General features: G+C 44.3%; 1 protein-coding gene across 1 annotated transcript in view; it reads left to right on the top strand.

Moving 5' to 3' along the window:
• Positions 1-22,272, top strand: part of inpp5a (inositol polyphosphate-5-phosphatase A) — a 621,533-nt gene that overhangs the window by 400,960 nt on the left and 198,301 nt on the right. Inside the window, exon 7 of the mRNA XM_068052673.1 lies at positions 5,900-5,952. Within this exon, the coding sequence (XP_067908774.1) occupies positions 5,900-5,952 (53 nt within the window). The remainder of the gene's footprint in view (positions 1-5,899; positions 5,953-22,272) is intronic.

The raw sequence follows: 22,272 nt of genomic DNA, 5'->3' as shown, positions 1-22,272 counted from the left end.
ATAACGTATTGTTCCAAGAAATTATCCCGAAAGCATTCTATGCACTCTTCAGCTAGGCTACCTCTGCCCATCTGATTTTTCCAGTCTATATGTAGGTTAAATTCTCCCATAATTATCGCTGTACCTTTCTCACAAGCTGCCATTATTTCTTCCTTTATACCCCGTCCGACAGTGTGGTTAATGTTAGGTGGCCTGTACACCACTCCCACAAGTGACTTCTTGCCTTTATGATTTCACATCTCTACCCAAACTGTTTCTACACCCTGGTCTCCTGAACTTAGGTCATCCCTCTCTATTGCGCTAATACCATCATTAATTGACAGAACTACCACTCCACTTTTTTCTAGCTTCCTGTCCTTCCTAAACGCCATGTACCCTTCAATATTCAGGTCCCAATCTATGTCATCCTGCAGTTATGTCTCTGTAATGGCTATCAGATCATACTTATTTATTTCTATTTGCACTCTCGGTTCATCTGTGTTGTTTCGAATGCTATGTGCATTCAGATACAGAGCCTCTGGTTTTGTTCTTTTATTATTTTTGTAACCTCTAGCCTTGTCTGTTGATTTACTCTTAGATTAGTACACTCTGTCCCTTCCTGTCACAGTCTGTTTATCATTTCCCATGTTAATACCTCTCTCTCTTGCCTTGTCTCTACTCCTTGATTTACCATATCTTCCCAAAATGGATCCCTTGCCCCCACTATTCAATTTAAACCCCTCTCTACTTCCCTAGTTATGCGCCTTGCTACAACATCGGCCCCAGCATGGTTCAGGTGTAGACCGTCCCAATGGTACAGCCACCACTTTCCCCAGTAATGGTGCCAGTGCCCCATGAACAGGAACCCACTTCTACCACACCAGTCTTTGAGTTACGCATTAATTTCTCTATTCTTATTTGCCCTATGCCAATTTGCATGTGGCTCAGGTAATAATCCAGAGATTATTACCTTTGAGGTTCTGCTTCTTAATTTGGCGCCTAGCTCCTCATACTGACTATGCTTTCCTTGTCCTGCCTATGTCGTTGGTACCTACATGGACCACGATGACGGGATCCTCTCCCCCACACTTTAAGTTCCAGCCCTGAGCAGATGTCCTTAACTCTGGCACCAGCCAGGCAACAGCTCTCTGCTGCCGAGAACATTATCAATCCCCCTAACTATACTGTCCCCTACTACCACTACATTCCTTTTTTCTCCCTCCACTTGAATGACTTCCTGTACCATGGTGCCATGGTCAGGTTGCTCATCCACCCTGCAGTCCCCACTCACATCCAAACACGCTGAAAGAACCTAAAATCTGTTGGACAATCACAAAGGCTGAGGCTCCTGCACTCCTGCTCTTATGTGCTGCAGCCACACTCTCCGGTCCCTGACCACTGACCAAATCAGAAGACCCTATCCTAAGGGATGTGACCGCCTCCTGGTAGAAAATGTCCAGGTAACTTTCCCCCTCCCTGATGTGTAGCAGTGTCTGCAGCTCGGCCTCCAGTTCAATGACTCTGAGCTGAAGCTCTTCGATCCGCAAACATTTACTGCAGACGTGTTTGCCTTGGATCACACTGGCATCCAGGAGCTCCCACATGCTGCAGCCATGACACATCACCTGTCCTGCCATTCTTAATGTGTTTTAATTAACTACTTAATTATTTTATTCAATTATTTATTTTATTTTCCTTTTTTTAATATATTTTATTAAGCTTACCACTAGTTCCTTTAAACGGTAGGATTAGAATGGGCCTTAATCACTTACCAGATACTCACAAAACAAGTAGCTTCTTCCCAACCCAATCACCTACTTGCTTGCTTCTGATGTTTGATGCTATGTTTGATTTAAATTAAATTAAATTAAATTAAAAACTTACCTGTACACTCACCCTGGCGGCTCTCTGTTTCCCTGCTCTCACTGTTGATTGTGACGCCACTCTGATGTCACTTTTGACGCGCTTTTTAAACCTCCACTCCTGCTGTGCTCCTCTCTCTCTCACTTTGTCTCGGTTTCCGACTCTGGGCTTTTGACGCGCTTTTTAAACCTCCACTCCCCCCCCTGCTTCTCTCTGTCTCGCTCTGTCCCTGTCTACGGTCGCCGACTTTGGGCTTTTAGCGTGCTTTTTAAACCTCCGCTGCCCCGGTGCTCTTCTCTCTCGCTCTCTGTCTCTAATTTGATTATGGGCATTGCTTGGTAGGCCAGCACTTATTTATCATCCCTACTGGCCCTTGAGAAGGTGGCCGTGGATCTTGTTCTTGAACTGCTGTATTCTGTATGATGAAGGTACTCCCACAATGCAGTTAGGTAGAGTTCCAGAATTTTGACACAGTGACAATGAAGGAACAGCAAAATATTTCCAAGTAGGGATGGTATGTGACTTGGAGCAGAACTTAGAGGTGATGCCATTCCCATGCACCGACTGCCCTTCTTCTTTAGATGGTGGAGGTTGTGGGTTTGGGAGATGCTGTTGAAGAAGTCTTAGTGAGTTGCTGCAGTGTTTCCTGTAGATAGTACACACTGCAGCCATGGTGGGGGACTTTAATAATCTGTAGAGATTCCAATGTCGGAACTCACTTTAGGTTTAAACTATTAAGAAAATTTATTTCACAAAAACTGACCAAGTGAATAAATAACAGCAATGATGTATACACATATATATTTGCAGCATATTAACAATATATACATATTTACAACATATTAACAGTAATATACACACATTTACAACATATTAATGGTCATATACATTTATATACACAGAGCTATCTAGCTGCTTGAAAGAAAACCAATGAAAGGTTGCAATCTAAATGCTAAACTCTTTTGTAAGTAGCTTTTAAATACAGCAATTTAAAATTTGCCATTTTTTCCTTTACCATTGTCAGGTTTATCTTGTATCTGACTCATTCTATGCCAAATCTTGAAAGAGCTTGGTACGGAAAAATATTTCATCTGTCAGCATAGTCAGCATTAACTTTAAATGAATTTATACATAACCATACAGAAACTACAGGAGAGAGAAAAAAAAAAGCAGCTGCAGAGAATGTGACAGCAGCGCTGTTGTATTTTAGCTTTGCAGTGAGACTTGTGCTCATCAGAACTATACTTCTCGGAAATTCTGAACTGACTCTCGACTCAAAGATCCATCTCCTTAAATATTCCTGGGAATGGTTACCAAGACTTCATAAATTTGAATGACTGTTGATCACATTCAAAAATAACTGCGTGTTATACACATAACTGAATAAATAACACAATCAATGTTTGTTAGATCGGTTTCTCATCTAATGTGAAATGCAGTCATTGAGAAGACAGTGACACAGGTAGCCAGTTGAGCATGGTAAACATAGGGAAATGAAAACGCAAAGTTTGATTTGGGTGAGGATGTGAGACATGGCATTCAATGCTGGAATTTTTCGTTGGGCGGGAGGCCCCTTCCACCAGCCGAAAAGTCGGTAGTGAGCCCACCTCCAACGGGCCTGGGGAGCCAGACCAGGATTTTACGCTCTGCAGGCCCTTAATTGGTCTTGGGCGGGTCTTCCACTTCTTTGAAGCAGGAGGTCCTGCGTAATGGATCTGCCGGCCAATCAGCGGGCCGACAGCTCTTAGTCCTAGCTGTGCCACCAGAGCGGTGGCTACTGCTGGGACTATACCCAGCTGTCGCAATCAAGATGAAGGATGGCCCTGTAAGACAGGTAAGTTTTTAAGGCCTTGCCAGGGACAATCGGTCGGGCCTCAGTGAGGCAAGGGAGGTCGGTTGTGGGGGGGCAGGGGAATCTTGTGCACTGGGGGTGGTTGGGACTTCAGCAGCAGCCCTCCGTGGGCCACAGGGTTCCCGATCAGGAGGGTTCACCACCAGCCCACAAGAAGACCGACTGGTTTCTGCTGTCCGGCTGCCGAGAGTAAAATACCTGCAGCGGCAGGAGGAGACCTTAAGTGCCAGTTTATTGGCCACTTAAGGGCCCTGATTGGCCTGGGGTGGGCGGGCCGTTTGTCGTTGCCGCCACCCCGTGTAAAATTGCAACTGGGGCGGGAGGGATTGGGATCGGGAACGGGCAGCCCCACCACCACCCCCCCCACTCCCCACCAACAGCCCGCTCGTTTGGGTGGGGGGGGGGGAAATTCTGGCCAATGTATTGTGATTTGTGGAAAATGGAGGCAGGGAAGCCTTCTGGGAAAACATTTGAGAAGTTGGCCAGCAGCAGAGGATGAGGCATACAACAACAAAAACTTGTATTTATAAAGCACGTTTAACATATTAAGATGTTCCAAGGTGCTTCACAGGGCATTATAAAACAAAATATGACACTGAGCCATGTAAGGGGATAATAGGGCAGATGGTCAAAAGCTAGCAGGTTTTAAGAAGTGTCTTAAAGGAGGAAAGTGAGGTAGAGAGGCGGAGAGGTTGAGGGAGGAAATTCCAGAGCTTCAGGCCCAGGTATCAATGGTGGGACGTTTAAAATTGGGGATGCTCAAGAGGCCAGAATTACGGATACCTCAGAGGGTTGTGGAGCTAGAGGAGATTACAGAGATAGGGAGGGGGGAGGCCAGGGAGGAATTTGAAAACAATTTTAAAATCTAGGTATAGAAACAGAAAGTTCTGGAAATACTCAGCAGGTCTGGCAGCAACTGTGGAGAGAGAAGCAGAGTTAACGTTTCAGGTCTGTGACCATTCATCAATGTAGATCAGCGAGCACAGGGATGATGGCTGAACTGAACTTGGTGCAACGCTGCTGTGCAGTCACCAGCACCTTAAGCAGCTGAGTAGTGCTGCACTCAGAATGTCAGTCTTGAGTTGAGGGAAATAGTAAAATAAAAATACTAACAATCTTTTTTACAGCACTAATATTCTGACCAGGACATCAGAATGGGAGGCTGAGCAGCTATTTAATCAATAAAGTGTCAGTGACTGCCAGGCACCACTACTCAGCAGTACAGCTCAGGCTATGGATCACAGGATTACCAGTATACACGATTGCTATCTTCTGATATACTGGTCAGTCAGTTATACTGATCATTTGGTCTACTGGTCAATTGATCTTTATAACAGGTTTCCATGATACTAACTATACTTTATCCATATGTATGTGTGACTCACTCAAATACAGAATTAATGTCTAAACCTGGTGCATTTGTGGAATCAATTGCTAACAAGCTGATGAACTGAAGAAAAGTTCATACCAAGAGGTGATCACATGAACATGGGTTTTCTGAAAGGAACCTACTTGTACCGCCCAATTGACGGAACTAAATGACTACAGATTTGTTCTTTATCCCTGAGTTGCTGGTTGAAAAACATCTCAGGTCTCTCATCTTCAATTTGTGTTTCTCTTAAATTAAGTGGTGGTGCTTGCAAACAGTTTGAATTTTGACCTTTTAACTGCTACAGGATATGAGGAAGGTGCCAAGTGGGCTGTGAATCTCATAGTTATGCTAAACTTTGATCCTGCAGAATTCTGGAGTAATGCACAATATTTTGACAGTACAAAATGAGTCTCCCCTTCTCCTTGTCAGTTTTGTGTGAATGTTTGTGTTGAGCTATGTTGCGGTTGCATCTTCTCTAAATGTAGTGAGCGTGGGGTGATTAATTTCTTTGCCGAGCTGTTACTTTCCTTCCATCTAGTGGAATGAACTGCGCGTGATTACAGTGATTTATAACTAAAGATAAATTATTGCCAAGCAAATAAATCAAATGCCTTTTCTTTTCTGGTTCAGTAATTTTCCACTGCATTTTGCTAGTCTTCCACTGAGCTTGTGTTATAAATGATATATACAATATCTCTGATAGCTCAGGATTTGTTTGGGAAGGGAAACAAGCTCATGTCTAATGCTCCGACTCAGTTTCCACACTGTGAAGATTGTACCTTGTTCCTCTTTACAATGTAAAATTGACATCTTCCTTTTTTTTGTATTTACAGTGTAAATGGTCCAGAAAAGGATTCATCAGAACACGATGGAGTGTCACTGATTGGTATGTTCCACTCCTTTTATTTTTAACTTTTGCACTAATTTGCAATTTATTTAATGACAGTAGAAGTACAAATTGGGTAGCGTCATGATTTGACATTCAGACCTTTGTCAGTCATTCCACTGTCATTTGCCACACCAAATGTCCTTGAAACTGTATTTATGATTGAAAGGGTTAATCCATCAGCCTTGGCAATATTTTACACAATGCTTCTGGCATTTTCATCCTACACTTAATGTACTTGATTTACTTTAATTCAATGATAGAAAATAGGTATGGAATTATCAAGTAAGGAATCTTTTCATAATTTCTGAATTTACTCCTGAAAGTCTCTTCCACTGAAAGCCACAGAAGCGATCTATAGCAAAACCTCACAGTATTAACAATACTGCAGTGCCGACAAACCTCTTCAGCTCCTTTTTGCCTGTAGACATTCTTCCTTCAGATAGGTGAGTGGGATGTTCTGAGCTATGGACTGCTCTTTAAAAGGGACATGCTTGTTGAGAAGCAAAGACATTAAGGGATATGAAAATAAAGTGGGGAATTTGGATTAAAAAGATAGAGTTGCCTCCTATAGTGGAGGTGCATTGTGGATGGAGCAGGTGCTAGAAGCCATAGTAGAAGAGAATCTGACCTGGGAAAGAATGAGGAATGCACAACATGGGAGAGAGAAGGTTCCATGCTTGTTGAATGCTACACTAAAGGCCTTAGTGGAAGACGTGGACAGGAACAGAGATGTCCTGCATCTGCAGAGGGGAAGGAGGCCCTCCAGACTAACGGTCAAAAGTCAGTGGTAGCGGATAACCTTGGAGGCCAATGCCAGAAATCAAGCCCCGAGGATTTGGATGCAATGGCAAGACGTTCAATGACCTCACATGACTGGTCAAGGTCAGTGAATGCATCTTCAAATGCCATAAACCACTGACTGCACCAGTAGCTTCAGACACTGCTCAAATCGCCACACCCCCATCATATACCTATCAACAATCTCTATTAATCAGGGCTTATACCTAACATTCATATGCTACACTGTATTCTCACAAACTTAGCACTGCTGCAAGCCTCACCCCCACACCTCACTTTGTCAGAACTCAGATAGCCAGGCAGTGAAGGATAGAACGGGAGCCTAATCTTTGCATTACATATCATGCACCTCCAATCCAACAACCACAGTTTTAGTCTGCTCCTATACAAATGAGCTCAGGTGAGTCCTCAATTAATGCCTACCACCTGACTACACTTAAACATCCAATTGATATACAATTAACACACACTGCCAGCTATTCAACTACAGCAGCCAAACTGATTCCATGACACTCACCTACACACTTCCATCTTTCTTGCAGGACAAGCTGTCACACAACTGGAGGCAGCAGGAGTGAACTGGAAGAGTAAGCGTGCCTCCATGTCCTGACACACACGGAGGAGACAATGTTGTCCACTATTGGGATCCCCATTTCTGAGACTGTGGCCAGCGGCAGGGCCGAAACCATCGAAGATGACAGTATTATGGAAATCATAGAATCATAAAAATTCACAACACAGAAGAAGCCCATTTGGCCCATCATGTCTGCACCAGCCAACAAGGAGCCGTCCAGCCTAATCCCACTTTCTAACTCTTGGTCTGTAGCCTTGGAGGTTAGGGCACTTCAAGTGCATATTCATGTACCTTCTAAATATTACAAGGGTTTCTGCCTCTACCACCTTTTCAGGCAGTGAGTTCCAGATCCCCACCACCCTCTGAGTGAAAAGATTTCTCCTCAAATCCCCTCAAAACCTTCTACCTCTTACCCTATATATATCTGCCCCCTGATTATGGACCCCTCAACCAAGCGGAATAGGGTCTACGTATCCACTCTATCTAGACCCATTATAATTTTATACACTTCAATTAGGTTTCCCCTCAGCTTCCTCTGTTCCAGAGAAAACAACCCTGGCCTATTCAATCTTTCCTTATAACTAAAATTCTCGAGTCTGTGATGTCCTTGGGACTTAAGTGAGATTTAGCTGAATTTGGAATAAGATATGATGCCGAAAGTGTGAGACAAAGACTTCAGCAGCTGAACATAAAGGCTTCTCTTTTATTCTGTCTTAGTTTCACTTTCTCTTTGCTAGCATGTGTATTCTACAACAGCCTCTCGAATCTACAAGGCAAATGCAATTGCAATTTCAAAACACTACAATACTACATCCCTCCTCTTCTTAGTAAATGAAAGACATAGCCTGTTTCAATGGTTTGTTTCTAAAGCTCTAAACATTAAACTTAAATGTAAATAGTTCATTTTGTAACATAGTCACTTAAGTATGGTGGGCATTTTCTCTCACGAGTAGGATACCATCTGACATCAGATGTAGTCTCATTTGGTTCATGTTTGTCATCTGAGGTGTCGATGTCTGAATTGGATTCAATGCTTGCGAATGGTGTTTTCAGTGCTATGAAGAATGACGCGTTTCATAAGTTCCGAGAGTTTTCAGCAGTTTATCACTGTTGTAAGGGAAAATTTTCATGTTCTCTGGTTTGCAGAGAATGGGACAATCCTGAATTTTTTGAATGTTTTGTCTCCCATGACATTGACAGGCACTCCTGTGTCTATGAGAGCATCTATATCCGAGCAGCCAATGGTCACAGTCACACGTGGCTGTTTGCTGTGTCTGAGAGAGAACTCAAAAGTAGGTTCAGGGTCATCCCCCTCTACTTACATTCTCTTGCCCTTTTGATGTGGTACTTATATTTGGCACCCAGCATTGGTCTTAGTAGTTGATTTTGCTGATGGGCGACAAGCACAAGCAAAGTATTTGGGCTTTCCACAGGTGTTGCACTGTTTACCAGTAGCAGAGCACTCTGTCTGGTGTGGGTAAGCACCGCCACAGTGGAAACATTCTTTGGATGTGTCGCAACTCTGTTTGTAAGATGGCTGTTGTTACTTTGCAGGTGGTTTCGTGGCGCATGAGCGATGAATACTGTTCACAGGAGTTGAACTTGGAGTATGGTAGTTACTGTGAGCCTCAACTCCAGTAGCTCTGAACTCTAAGAGCGATAGTGATCTTGCTAACTCCAACAGCTCTGATAGTCTTCTGTCTTTCTCGAGTATTTTACGGCGTAGTTGACTGGAGAGACAACCTTCTGTTATTTGTGTTTTGATTTCCCGTTCGACATGTTCAGCATCACCGAAGTCACATTTGGTTGCTAGTTGCCCCAAATGCATACAATATTGATCAATTGTCTTGTTTGCTTCTTACTTAGTGTGTCAGAAGACAATAGTTTTGTATTTGTTTTTATTGGGTGTGAAGTAGGTCGTTGGTGCATTTTCTGCTGAGTTGTAGTCATTCTGCTCAGGTGTATGTGTCTCAAAGATATCTTCTAGTTCTTCACCTCCATCGTGCAGAAGTAAGGCCTTTTTCCTTGTGTCATCTGTGATTGTGAAACCTGCCATCACGTCTTTGAAATGTCGCAGCCACTTTTGCCATCGTGGGGATACAGATGATGGCTCTGAATGTACATCAAAAGACGGTAAATTGGGCATAGACAACGCCATACTGATCAGCAACGCAGTGATAAAGGATCCAGGATCATGTTCCTTTCAGAAGAAACCTCTCTGCAGTGAGCTGAGATTATTTTTTTCGATAGGATGGTTATTTTAGAGAGATAAGTGTGTGTGGAACCCCATTGGAAACAGCCTTCCAGTCACAAAAACACCCATCAATCATTACTCTTTGCTTCCTGCCTCTGAGCCAGTTTTGGATCCGACTTGCCACTTTGCCTTGAATCCCATGGGCTTTTACTTTCGTGAGAAGTCTGCCGTGTAGGAACTTATCAAAAGCATTGCTAAAATCCATATAGACAACATCAAATGCACTACCCTCATTGACCCTCCTTGTTACTTCCTCAAAAAAATTCAATCATGTTAGTCAGACATGACCTTCCCTTAACAAACCCATGCTGACTGTCTTTGATAAATCCGCTAAATGAAAATTTATCTTGTCCCTCAGAACTTTTTCCAATAATTTTCCCTCTAGACTGCCTGGCCTGTAATTACTCAGTCTATCACTTTCTCCCTTTTTAAACAATGGTACAACATTAGCTGTCCTCCATTCCTCTGGCACCACACATGCAGCCAGAGAGGAGTGGAAAATGATGGTCAGAGCCTCAGCTATTTCTTTTCTTGTTTCTCTTAACAGCCTAGGATACATTTCGTTCAGGCCTGGGGATTTATCCACTTTCAAAGATGTGAAACGCCTTAATACTTCCTCTTTCACTATGCTAATTTCATCTAATTTTTAAGACTCTTCCTCCATGATTGCAATGTCTGTATTGTCCCTCTCTTTCGTGAAAACAGACACAAAGTATTCATTAAGAACCATAACCATATCCTCCGCCTCCACTCAGAGGTTACCCTTATGGTCCCTAATAGACCCTACTCTTTCTTTAGTTATCCTCTTGCTCTTTATGTATTTATAAAAATCTTTGAGTTTTCCTTGATTTTACTTGCCAATATTTTTTCATGCCTTTTTTTTTGCTTGCCTAATTTTCTTTTTAATTTCACTCCTACACTTGTTATACTCCTAGGTTTTTGGCAGTATTGAGCCTGTCATAAGCTTCCCTTTTTTTCTTTATTCTCTCCTTTATGCCCCTTGACATCCAGGGGGCTCTGGATTTGTTAGCCCCACCTTTTTCCTTTAAGGGAACATATTTGCTCTGAACCTTCATTATCTCTTCCTTGAATGTCTCCCATTGATCTGGCACTGATTTACCTTCAAGTAGCTGTTTCCAGTCCACTTCAGTTAAATCACATCTCAGCTTAGTAAAATTAGCATTTCCCCAGTTGAGAACTTTAATTCCTGGTCTATATTTGTCCTTTTCCATAACTACCCTAAATCTAACTGAATTATGATCACTTCCAGAAAAGTGCTGCCCAACTGATACCCCTTCCATCTGCCCAGCTTCATTCCCTACAACTAAGCTCAGAACCACCCGTCTCTTGTTGGGCTTGCTATCCTCAGACCTAATCCTCGTTCTCTCAAACCACCTTTTCCTCGTCCCACACTCTATTCTTATTTACAAACTGCAGATGATGTAAACATACACCTCTTACTTGCCCTCCCCTCATCCCCACACTGTGACCTTACCCTTGTACCTTTCTCCTTTCAGATACCCAAGAGATGCAAACTGGCCATGCATTGGAAGAACAGCAAGAAGACAGTGATGATGAAGGCATAGCACCGTCATTTGATTTCACACTCGCAGCCACAAGCTCAGATACTGACACTGCACATATCTTAAAGGATAGATTAATAGTGGGACTCTGGGCATGATGGTGCTGCAGTCAGGGCAGAGGCAAGGACAGTACAGGTGTAAGCTCACCAGAGGGTGAGGTCACACATGGGTTCCACTGCAGAGAACTCGAGATGAGGACTACAATATAGTAGCCTACAGAAGAACGCTGATGGGTATACACAACAAAATGCTTGGTGCATTGGCAGGCCTGTTAGAAAGCCTGCCGTCAATGTCAAGAAGCATGAAGCAGTCTAGCATCAACTTGGTACAGAGCTTTGTGCAGAGCTTGGAGCCCATCCTTTCCAGTGTGGATGTTGTGGCCAACTCTGTTTGTACAATTGTGGACATAGCCTGATGGCTGATGTCGCAGCTTCCATTGCAGCACAAGCAACCCCAGAGGACTGGCAGTGGCTCCAAGGATTATGAACTGGCTGTCCTCTCTCAGGAAGACAGCATTTGTCCTCCCACCCCTGCTATTCAGCCAGTACCCTTGCTGTTGCAAGTCAGGCAGACAGCCCAGACTCTGCCGCCCAAACCGAGATGATGCAATTGTCAGCTGGGACTTCTGGGCCTGGAGCTGCTTGAGGTTGTCATCTAAGGCCATCTGCTGTCTCTTCCACTGAAAGTCAGCAGCCTTCCACCAGCTATGTTCCGTAGGAGCACTAGGACTGGCAAGGGCACCTGCATGACAGGCACTAAGGGAATGCTCAAGGGTGATTAGTTGAGTTTTTTTAATGTAATAAGACACAATTTCACTTGAACATTTGGTTTGGAATGTTTTGTTTTGTGGTGGCTTTTATTTTTGCATTGTGGCCAAACTGACACTCGAATGGTCAGTGACAGAAGGAAGGGAAGGTATGGGAATGTTGGTAAATAGAGAATTGGGGTTGGGGTTATTGACATCCTGTTCGAATTAGTTCTTCCCGCCCAGGCAGGTTGCCTCCTCCCTTTCTCTTCCTCTTCTTCCTCCTGCTCATTCTGATACCCTTGCTCCTCAGCTGTTCACCATGTAGCCGTTGGCAAAGGCATTCCCCTCAGGAGGGCAGGGTTGTTCAGCAAGCAACAGTCAACCACTAGTCTTGATACCTGCTCTGCTGGGTACTGCAGGGCTCCTCCAGAGTGGTTCAGGCAGCGGAATCATTGTGTTCAGCATGCCAATTGTAGTATACGGATGTAAAGGGTTAATGCTAAAAACAGTGAGAGCAACCCCTCCCACTGTAAGGGTGATGATGTCATAGTCACATGAGGTTAGGCTGGAGAGAAGAGAGAGCAGCACGAAGGATGCTAGCTTAGGAGGCTTGATGAGAGTGTATATAGTATTATGTAAATCATAACCAGTTCTTAGTTGACCTTATCCTAAGTCTGAGACTTTCTCCAGAATGTCCGTTATGTTACTAAATGTAACAACAACACACATCATGGTGGCACTGGTTAAAACGACCAAGAAAATTTGGAGATCTTCCTACCTCATGGTAAACAGGTAAACAGCAGATCTAGTCGGGGGACTGCAATGAACTCAGAAGCTGCTCCATAGCCATAGACAATGGACAGTCAGTGAGAAAGCCCTACAGCCTCTCAAACTGCATGACAGAAGCGTGGGGTCTGCATCGGTACATCTAAGTCCAGCGATCGGGTCCGAGTTTCAGCACCAGGGAAAACAAGGGAAAGGTTGGAAAGTGCAGGAAATCCCTTAAACCCCTCGAAAACCTCCATTCAAGCCTGCAAGATTTTAAAACAATGTACTAGAGCAAAACTTCTTCACTCAAGAGTGCAAAGCAGAAGACTTTCATGCAAGTGCATCAGTATTCAGATGATAAAACACCAGGAGATTTCCTAGGAGAAATAAATCATCCAAATCAAAGATTCTGGACAGCGGACATCTAAGTAAATGGACACCTCATGAATTTTAAACTGGTCGCAGTTCTGTCAGACCAAGAGCCATGGTTGATGAGACATTGCCTACAACCAGCGGATACACAATTGCATGGTCCAGGTGGGACATAACCAAGAGTAAAAGACAAACTGCAAGCAACTCTCCAACACAAAGGAAGACAAATTGTGGAAACCTAATATGTCCTGCATTATTAGGAATTGTTTTTATTGAATAGAAAAGCATGCTCAGACCTGCATTTGATCAAGAAGATAGAGGAAGTCAAGCAAACAGGTAAAGAATCGCTTCCAAGCAGAATACCCAAAGTTGTTCACAGGGTTCAGCAGACTCAAGACGGAGTACAGAATCACACTCAAGGAAGGGGCCAGGCCAGTGTGTGTCTTTACATCCAAAAAGATACCTCATCAATTATCAAGCTAAGTTCAAGAAGAGATGACAAGAATGGGTGTTACCTCTCCTGTAACACAGCCAACGGAGTGGTGTTCGGCCATGGTTCCTGTCCCAAAACAGAATGGAACTCTGCATATTTGCGTGGATTTAATACAGCTCAACAAAGCATTGGTGCGTGAAATTCACCCCATGTCCATAGTTGAAGACCGCTTAGCGAAACTCTCTCAGAGCACCATGTTTACAAAGCTCAATGCCAATAGTGTGTTTTGGCAGGTACCCTTAAATGAGACCTCAAGATTACTGACTACATTTATAATGCCTTTTGGGAGATTTTGTGTCAATAGGTAACCGTTTGGAATAACTTCCGCACCAGAGATCTTTCAAAGGTCTATGTCCAACATCTTAGAAGGACTCAGAGGATTTATTTGTCACGCAGATGACATCCTGAAACATGGGCAGTCAGTAGAGGAACATGACCAAGAGTTTGAACGGTTCTACAGAGACTTCAAGACGCAGGACTTACTCTGAACGAAAAGTGCAAATTTTCCAAGACCTCAATTCATTTCTTGGGACACATAGTGAGCAGATAAGCCATAATGGCAGATCCACAGATGACAAGGGCCATTACAGAATTTCCTTCTCCTCGACTGTTCAGCAACTCCAGAGATTCCTGGGAATGGTAAACCAATTAGCAAAGTTTCTACCTCACTTTACACAGATAACTGATCCACTGCGGCAACTCCTCAGAAAACAGCAAGCATGGTGTTGGAATTCCCACCAGGAGCAAGCATTCAAGAAAATAAAAGAGATGCTTATATCACCAAACATCTTGGTACACTATGACCCTATGCTACTTTCGATGATAGTGGCAGATGCCTCCTCACCTGGGTTAGGAGGCATTCTTTTTAATGAGCTACCTGATGGTTCCTGTAGACCGATATTCTATGCGTCAGGAGCTTTGTCAGACAGAGACACTATATGCAGCAATAGAAAAAGAAGCACTAGTCATTACTCGGGCATGTGAAAAATTTGCCGACCACGTCATTGGATTGAGTGTCATCATCGAGACAGACCATAAACCTTTGGTATCTTTGTTAGACGAGAAGGAGATTGCAAAAATGCCTCTATGAATGCAAAGATTCCTTCTAAGGTTGATGCGGTATACATATGAGACGTCCAAGGGAAGTTGCAATCATCAGCCGATGCACTTTCTAGAACGACAGTAGACCATCCAACAGCAGGATGTGAATTTTGTACGCGGGATAGAATCATATTCCCAACATACAGCACAAAATTAACCAGCAAGCACACAGAAGTTGCAGGAAATACGCCAAGCCCAAAAGAGTGACGAGGACTGCAGTCGCGTAAGGCAGAATGGCATACAAGGGTGGCCACAAGAAAGTCCAGGTGGGAGGACAATGAAAATGTTTTATGAGTATCGTAAATACATTACCATCATAGATGACCTTGCTAGTACACAATGACAGACTAGTCATTCCTAGTCCACTGAGATCAGAGATCTTAGATTGCTTACTCCAAGGCCATTTGGGTATAACCAAATTCAGACCAAGGGCGCAATCTTCGGTATGGTGGCCTGGAATATCTAAGGATATTGAGAATGTGATCCAGAACTGTCAGACATGTGCAGTACTGAGACCAGCACAACGTGAATCCCTGTTAACCACACAGTTTCTAACCAGACCGTGGCAAAGGTCGGGTATGGATTCGTTTCCGTACATGATCATCATCAATTACTTCCCAAGGTGGATAGAAGTCAGAAGATTGCATTCTACGACAACAGAAATGGTAATAAGAACTCTATCTTTGTGATGCATGGTATCCCTGGCAAAATATTGTCAGACAACAGACTACAATTCACGAATAAATACTTTTCTCACTTTGCGACGAAGGTGGGAGTTCGCTAAGGTACCCACAGTCAAACGGCGAGGTGGAAAGAGGTATAAGGACCATTAAGTCATTACTAAAAATGAATGAAGATCTTCCAATTTCGCTTTTAATTTTAGATCTATGCCGCTGATGTGTGGATTATCACCAACAGAACTACTGATGGGCAGGAAGATGTGAACACAGCTTCCTATATTGGTGAAGAACTTACTTCCCAGATTGAATGTCCAGGATTACAAAAAAGCAAGAGACAGGGAGAACTCTTACAGAAGGCAACAAACCTAAAATTATAATAGAAGATTTCAAGCAAGAAACTTACCTGAACTAAAAAAGTGGTTAAAGAGTGTGGATACATGACCTGGAAAGAGAAGGTACAGTAATCCATAGACATGAGAACTACCAGCGATTGTATGTTATACACACGACTGAAGGAAGCGTAAGAAGAAATAGGAGAACTATCATCCCTATTCCTCAAAAGCAACAGCCAATCATTCATTTGGAAGATCCAGATGAAGAGGAACAAACCCAATCTGGACAGAAGGCTACAATCCGTAGTAAGAGCAACCAAGCCAACAAGCCAGACTTTCAAGGAAGACTACTGGTCGTTCCAGTCATACTACAACCAGATCGGGGAGAGCTGTCAAACCTCCTAATGACTAAATCTGTGAAGTCTGAGATTTGAGGGGAGAGAGGGTAGGCGATAAGTCGAGTATGTAAATATGTTTGATAAAATGTTGGATAAAGACTTGGGGGATGATGTAGTATAAGGGTGTAGAGGGTTAATGCTAGAGCAACCCCTCCCACTGAAAGAGTGATGATATAGTCACATGAGGTTCGGCTGGAGAGAAGAGAGAGCAGCATGAAGGATGCTAGCTTAGGAGGCTTGATGAGAGTGTATATAGCATTATGTAAATAATAAACAGTTCTTAGTTGACCTTGTCCTAAGTCTGAGACTTTCTCCAGAATGTTCCTGTTACGCTACTAAATACAACAACACACAACACCAATGGTCTGCTCTACCAGAGTTTGTGTGGCAGCATGACTTCCATTGTATTCCTGCTGCACGGCTGTGCATGGGTTGCACGCTGGAGTTATCAGCCATGTAGTCAGCGGATAGCCCTTACCGCCCAGTGGCGAGCCATTGGTTTGCCATAGTCGCTGAAGTGCAGCTTGCACAGTGGACTGCCACATAATTACTGCTGCCAGGATGCTGGGTATTGACCTACATGATTCACATGCAACCTCTGGTCACACACTAGCAGGATTTTGAAGGAGTGTAATTGCTTTCGGTTCTGATATAGGGCAAAGTTGACATTAGCCTCCTGCAAAGTGATATGCGTGCAGTCAATGGCACCCTGTACCACGGGGAAGCCTGCAATCCTGGTGATGCCCTCCTGCTGAGAGTCCTTCTTCCCCCTCCTTCTCCCAGCAGCCCCTGACCTGCTCTGTGTGGTCTCTGTTCATTCACCCAGTCATGTTGTATTCCAAGGGGAATGGCTACTGTTGCACCATGTCTGGGAGCAACTGGTTTATGTAGGTGCCCCTTGAACTCAGCAAGAAGTGTTTCACCTATCACACCACTCTCTGTAGACTTTTGCAGCTTAAAACAACTGTAGAAAGCACCAAACACTTCTAGAATTGTAGCAACAGCCAGAAAAAAATCAACTGCCAAAAAACCCAAAAGTAGTTGATAATCCTTTTAAATAGCACTGCTGGGATGTCTTACCTGCTGCTGAACATATATTCAGCTGTGCAAGGGTAAGAAAAGCTCCAAAATGGCATTACTGGCATCAAAGCAGCATTACTCATTGATTGATGTCATGATCTACCTGAATTGTGTACTTCAGTGAATGTTCAGTACGCACACATAACACCTGCACCAATATGGTTTACAGTATGATTCACCCCACAAGTGTGTGCACACTCACGGACGACGTTTTGGAGCTCTAAGACCACTCGTAGAGCCCAAACAACAGGTGCTAACCAGCCCAATTTCTTACCCATTGACGTGCGACTGACGACAGTACCATAATCAAATGATCATTCTTTGTCATTAATTCTGTACGAGGCCAATCAGCCACAGAGTGCATCACAAACAAGCTCAATGCTGTCCGCACTCAATGTGTACTCGTGTATGTCCAGTAGAGGCCATTGTATCATGATTGAGAGTAAAATTCTTAGTGGATTTGCTCCTTTCTAGGCCTGAGGCACTGAGGCCAATTGCAATGCTCAGCACTGCCTCCATTAAGATCAGCCAACTAGACATAGACTGACAATCAAACCTCAGAACTTTCTAACTTGTATGGAACAGATACTCACTGGGTTAACTCTCTAGATCGCTATTTAATTGTGAGGTAATAAATAAGATTTAATATAGTTCATTTCATTCTTGGTCAATAGTTTTCTCACCAGACTGACAGAATTAAAGTCAACTGATTTGAGACTAGTCGAAATTTCAACAGCTTATTAGTTGGTTTTTCAATATAAATGGTCACAAACTCATTGTATATCACATGTGAGGGGCAAATTACTTAACCCTGTGAATAATGGACAATATTTACAGTTTGGAACTTTTTTTTCCCCTTTCCTCCCCTGCTTACCTGAAGACAATGGCCCTGAATTTCCAGGAAGTTGTCTCGATCTCTGGAACATAGAAACATAGGAGCAGGAGTAGGCCATTCAGCTTGTCGAGCCTGCTCCGCCATTCAGTTAGATCATGGCTGATCATCTACCTCAACACTATTCCCACGCTATCCCCAAAACCCTTGATGTTATTAGTATGCAGATATCTATCAATTTCTGTCTTGAACATGTTCAGTAAGCTTCCACAGCCCTCTGGGGTTGAGAATTCCAAAGATTCACCACCATCTGAGTGAAGAAATCCCTCCTCATCTCAGTCTTAAATGGCCTACCGCTTATTCTGAGACTGTGGGCTGAATTTTACCAGCCCCTCAACGTCGGGGGTCATGGTGGGGAGGCCCGTGAAATACTTGCGGGAGCGGCCCACCACAAGCCCCGATGCCGAGAAGGCCCGTCACATTTTATTAGTGGCGGCGAGGCCTCGGTGCAGCCCCCTCCCCCCCGCCACTCAGTGAGCCTTTGGAACCCCGTATGGCGTTCCGAGGCGAGACACTGGTGGGGAGGGTGGAGAAATTAAATTACAAGCCAGGGGCGTGGGAGGGGGGGCAGTGGGGAAAACCTTTTTTATTGGTTGTGGGGATGTTGGGAAGGGGTTGAGGGTGAAAGGTTCTGAAGGTGGGGGGCGTTAAATGTTGGCATTTTCCAAATTGTTTTTTGGGGGGCAAATGTAAATTTATGAAATGGGTGGGGGGGAAGAGATTAATAAAGATAATTTACTATTTTATTCACTTTCTACTGAAACATCACCTTTAAAGATGCAAGTGAAAGTGAAGGGCCTGAAGCTCTTTAAAAATGGTGCCGGACGGCATTGCCGGGGACGGAGCGGTCGCCCCCTTTATGTCATCAAGGGCAGCCGCTCTGCCCCCTGCATTTAAATGAGCCCCCGCACGAAATATCGCTGGGGCTCAGCGGTGGCGCTTCTGTGTCTGAAGACCGCCGAGTTCAAAGCATGCTGCCGTGATGTGCAGAGCTCTAATAAAATTCAGGCCTATGTCTCCTGGTTCTAGACTCACCAGCCAGGGGAAACATCCTAGCTACATCCACTCTGTCATGTCCTGTACAAATTTTGCAAGTTTCAGTGCGATCACCTCTCATTCTTTGAAACTCTAGAGAATATAGGCCCAGTTTCCTCAATCTCTCCTCATAGGACAACCCTGCTATCCCAGGGATTAGTCTGGTGAACCTCCATTGCACTCCCTCTATAGCAAGTATATCCTTCCTTCGGTGAGGAGACCAAAACTGTACACAATACTCCAGGTGCAGTCTCACCAAGACTCTATAAAATTGCAGCAAGACTTCTTTACTTCTGTACTCAAATCTCCTTGCGATGAAGGCCTGCATGCCATTTGCCTTCCTAATTGCTTGCTACACCTGCATGCGAGCTTTTATGATTCACACCCCGGTCCCTTTGGACATCAACACATCCCAACTTCTCACCATTTAAGAAATACTCTGTCTTTCTGTTTTTTCTACCAAAGTGGACAACTTCACACTAATTCACATTATATTCCATCTGTTGTGTTCTTGTCCATTCACTTCGCCCGTCCAAGTCCCCTTGAAGCCTCCTTGCATCCTCCTCACAACTTACATTCCCACCTAGTTTTGTGCCATCAGCAAATTTGGAAATATTACATTTGGTCCCCACATCCAAATCATTTATCTGGATTGTGAACAGCTGTGACCCAGCACTGATCCTTGCAATACCCCGCTAGTAACAACCTGCCATCCTGAGAATAACCCATTTATTCCTACTCTCTGTTTTCTGTCTGTTAACCAATTCTCAATCCATCCCAGTATATTACCCCAATCCCGTGTGCTCTAATTTTGTTTACTAACCTCCTGTGTGGGACCTTATCAAAAGCCTTCTGAAAATCCAAGTGCACCACATCCACTAGTTCTCCTTTATCTATATTACAAGTAACATCCTCAAAAAACTCCCAAAAGGTTTGTCAAACATAATTTCCCTTTGATAAATCCATGTTGACTCTGCCCAATCATATCATCATTTTCTAAGTGTCTAGTTATCACATCCTCTATAATAGATTCTAACATTATCCTTACAACTGATGGCAAACTAACAGGTCTATGGTTTCCCATTTTCTCTGTCCTTCCTTTCTTAAATAGTGGGGTTACAATTGCTACTTTCCAGTCTGCAGGTACCTTTCCAGAATCTATAGAATTTGAAAGATAACCACCAATGCATCCACTATCTCTATAGCCACCATCTTGAAAATTCTGGGATGCAGCTCATCTGGTCCAGGGTATTTATCAACCTTCAATCCAGTTAATTTTTTGAGTTACTATCTCTTTATTAATACTAATTTCTTTCAGTTCCTTATTTTCATAAGTCCCTTGGCTCCCTAGTATTTCTGGGAGATTTTCTGTATCTTCCTCCATGAACAGACTCAAAGGTCGGACTTTTAAAGTGGCTGGAGGGGAGACGTCCACCGAATGAAAAGTTAGTGACGTTCCTGCCTCTGCTGGGCCGGATTTTATGGTCCCCAGGCCCTTAATTGGTCATAAGCAGGACTTTCACCTCATTGAGGCAAGAGGACCCGCCGAATGGAACTGCTGGCCTATCAGCGGGCTGGCAGCTCCTAGTCCCAGCAGCGCCACCGGGAACGGAGCCACTGCTGGGACCGCAACCCAGCTGAAGATTGAAGATGTCGGGGAGCTCTGGCAAATGAGTACGTTTTTGGGGCCTCGCTGGGGGCAATTGGTTGGGCCCTGCTTAGCAAGGGTGGGTTGATTGGCGGGTGGGGGGGGCGCGTGTTGGGCGTTGGGGGTGGTTGGGGCGTCAGGGGCGACCCTCCTTGGGGAACAGGGTGCCCAATCGGGAGGGCCCCCCCAGGCCATTAGAAGGCCACTTACTTTTATCAGGCGGCTTTTTTGAGGCCTCTGCTACCCGCCTGCCAACTGTAAAATCCCCGTGGCAGCGGGCGAAGGCCCCTAAGTGGCCGTTAATTGGCCACGTAAGGGCCTTGATTGGCCTGGGGTGGGCGGGCTGTTTCTCACCTCTGCCGCCCCACGTAAAATGACGGCAGAGGCAGGAGAGGTTCGGGAAGGGCCCCCGAGCCTCCCACTCCATTTTACGCTGCCCCCCCAACGCCACCAGCCGGCTCTTTGGAGGGGGCGTAAAATTCTGGCCAATTGTTTAGTTTCTCTGCCATTTCCATGTTATCAATTATAAATTCTCCTGTCTCCGCCTGTTATGGATCCACATTTGTCCTTACTAATCTTTTCCTTTTCACATACCCAAAGAAGCTTTTACAGTCCACCTTTATGTTTCTCACTCGCTGGCATTCATATTCTCTTTTCCCTTTATCAGTTTCTTGGTCATCCTTTGCTGCATTCTAAATTGCTCCCGAACCTCGAGCTTACCACTTTTTCTGGCACCCTTATAAGCTACTTCCTTTGATCTAATGCAAGTTTTTAACTTCGTTAGCCAGGGTTGATTCATCTTTCCTGTTCGGTTCCTCTGGTTTTAACTTCAACAGGAGATTGGAGTAAACATCTGATAATGGGCTAAGTCCCTTTTCTCTAGAAATTCCACTAATCCCCCACCAAAGTTAGGGCAGGACATCAAGACAACCACCAGTGGACATTCCAGACCAGTATGTGAGCGTTTATGTTACCGGACTAGCAACCCCGAGCTCATGAGTTCAACCCCCAGCCTGGCAAGTTGTGGAAATAAATTCAATGGGTGGAATTTATTGAGGCTATTTGGAGCGGGAATGGAGGTGTGGGAGGCTGAAGAATAGCAATGGACGTGCCCACCCTGAAATCCAACGTCATGACGTTGGTTCTGGATTTAGTCATCGGCAGGAAAGCACACAACGGGAGTGCAATTTGAATTGCTGAACAGTTGGTTTAAATACATTTGAATGCAATTGATCATGATTCAATGGGGGGTTTGGAGTTAAGTTGACGACAGACAGCCCTCACTTGCCTTTGGATACCCGGCCATTGAAAGCTGGTGAGGCCTCAGTGCCATGATGGGAAGACAACAGTGAACAGCATTGGATAGGGGAAGACGGGGGAATGGAGGCCATTGTTGACCTGCAGTGCTGTGCTGTCGACATGGGTGGGATTGTTCTCGGGTGGTCAGCACAGGTGGAGTTGCTTTTGGGTGGTAGGCATGGATTCCCATGCAGATAGGTGTTGGATGGCCATATAGCTGGTTCAAAGGATTGGATGGACATAATATTGTGTGAGAGGGTTG

This window comes from Heterodontus francisci, chromosome 20 (genome assembly GCF_036365525.1).
Source record: "Heterodontus francisci isolate sHetFra1 chromosome 20, sHetFra1.hap1, whole genome shotgun sequence".
Lineage (NCBI taxonomy): Eukaryota > Metazoa > Chordata > Chondrichthyes > Heterodontiformes > Heterodontidae > Heterodontus > Heterodontus francisci.
This window is presented reverse-complemented; position numbering and strand designations above follow the sequence as displayed.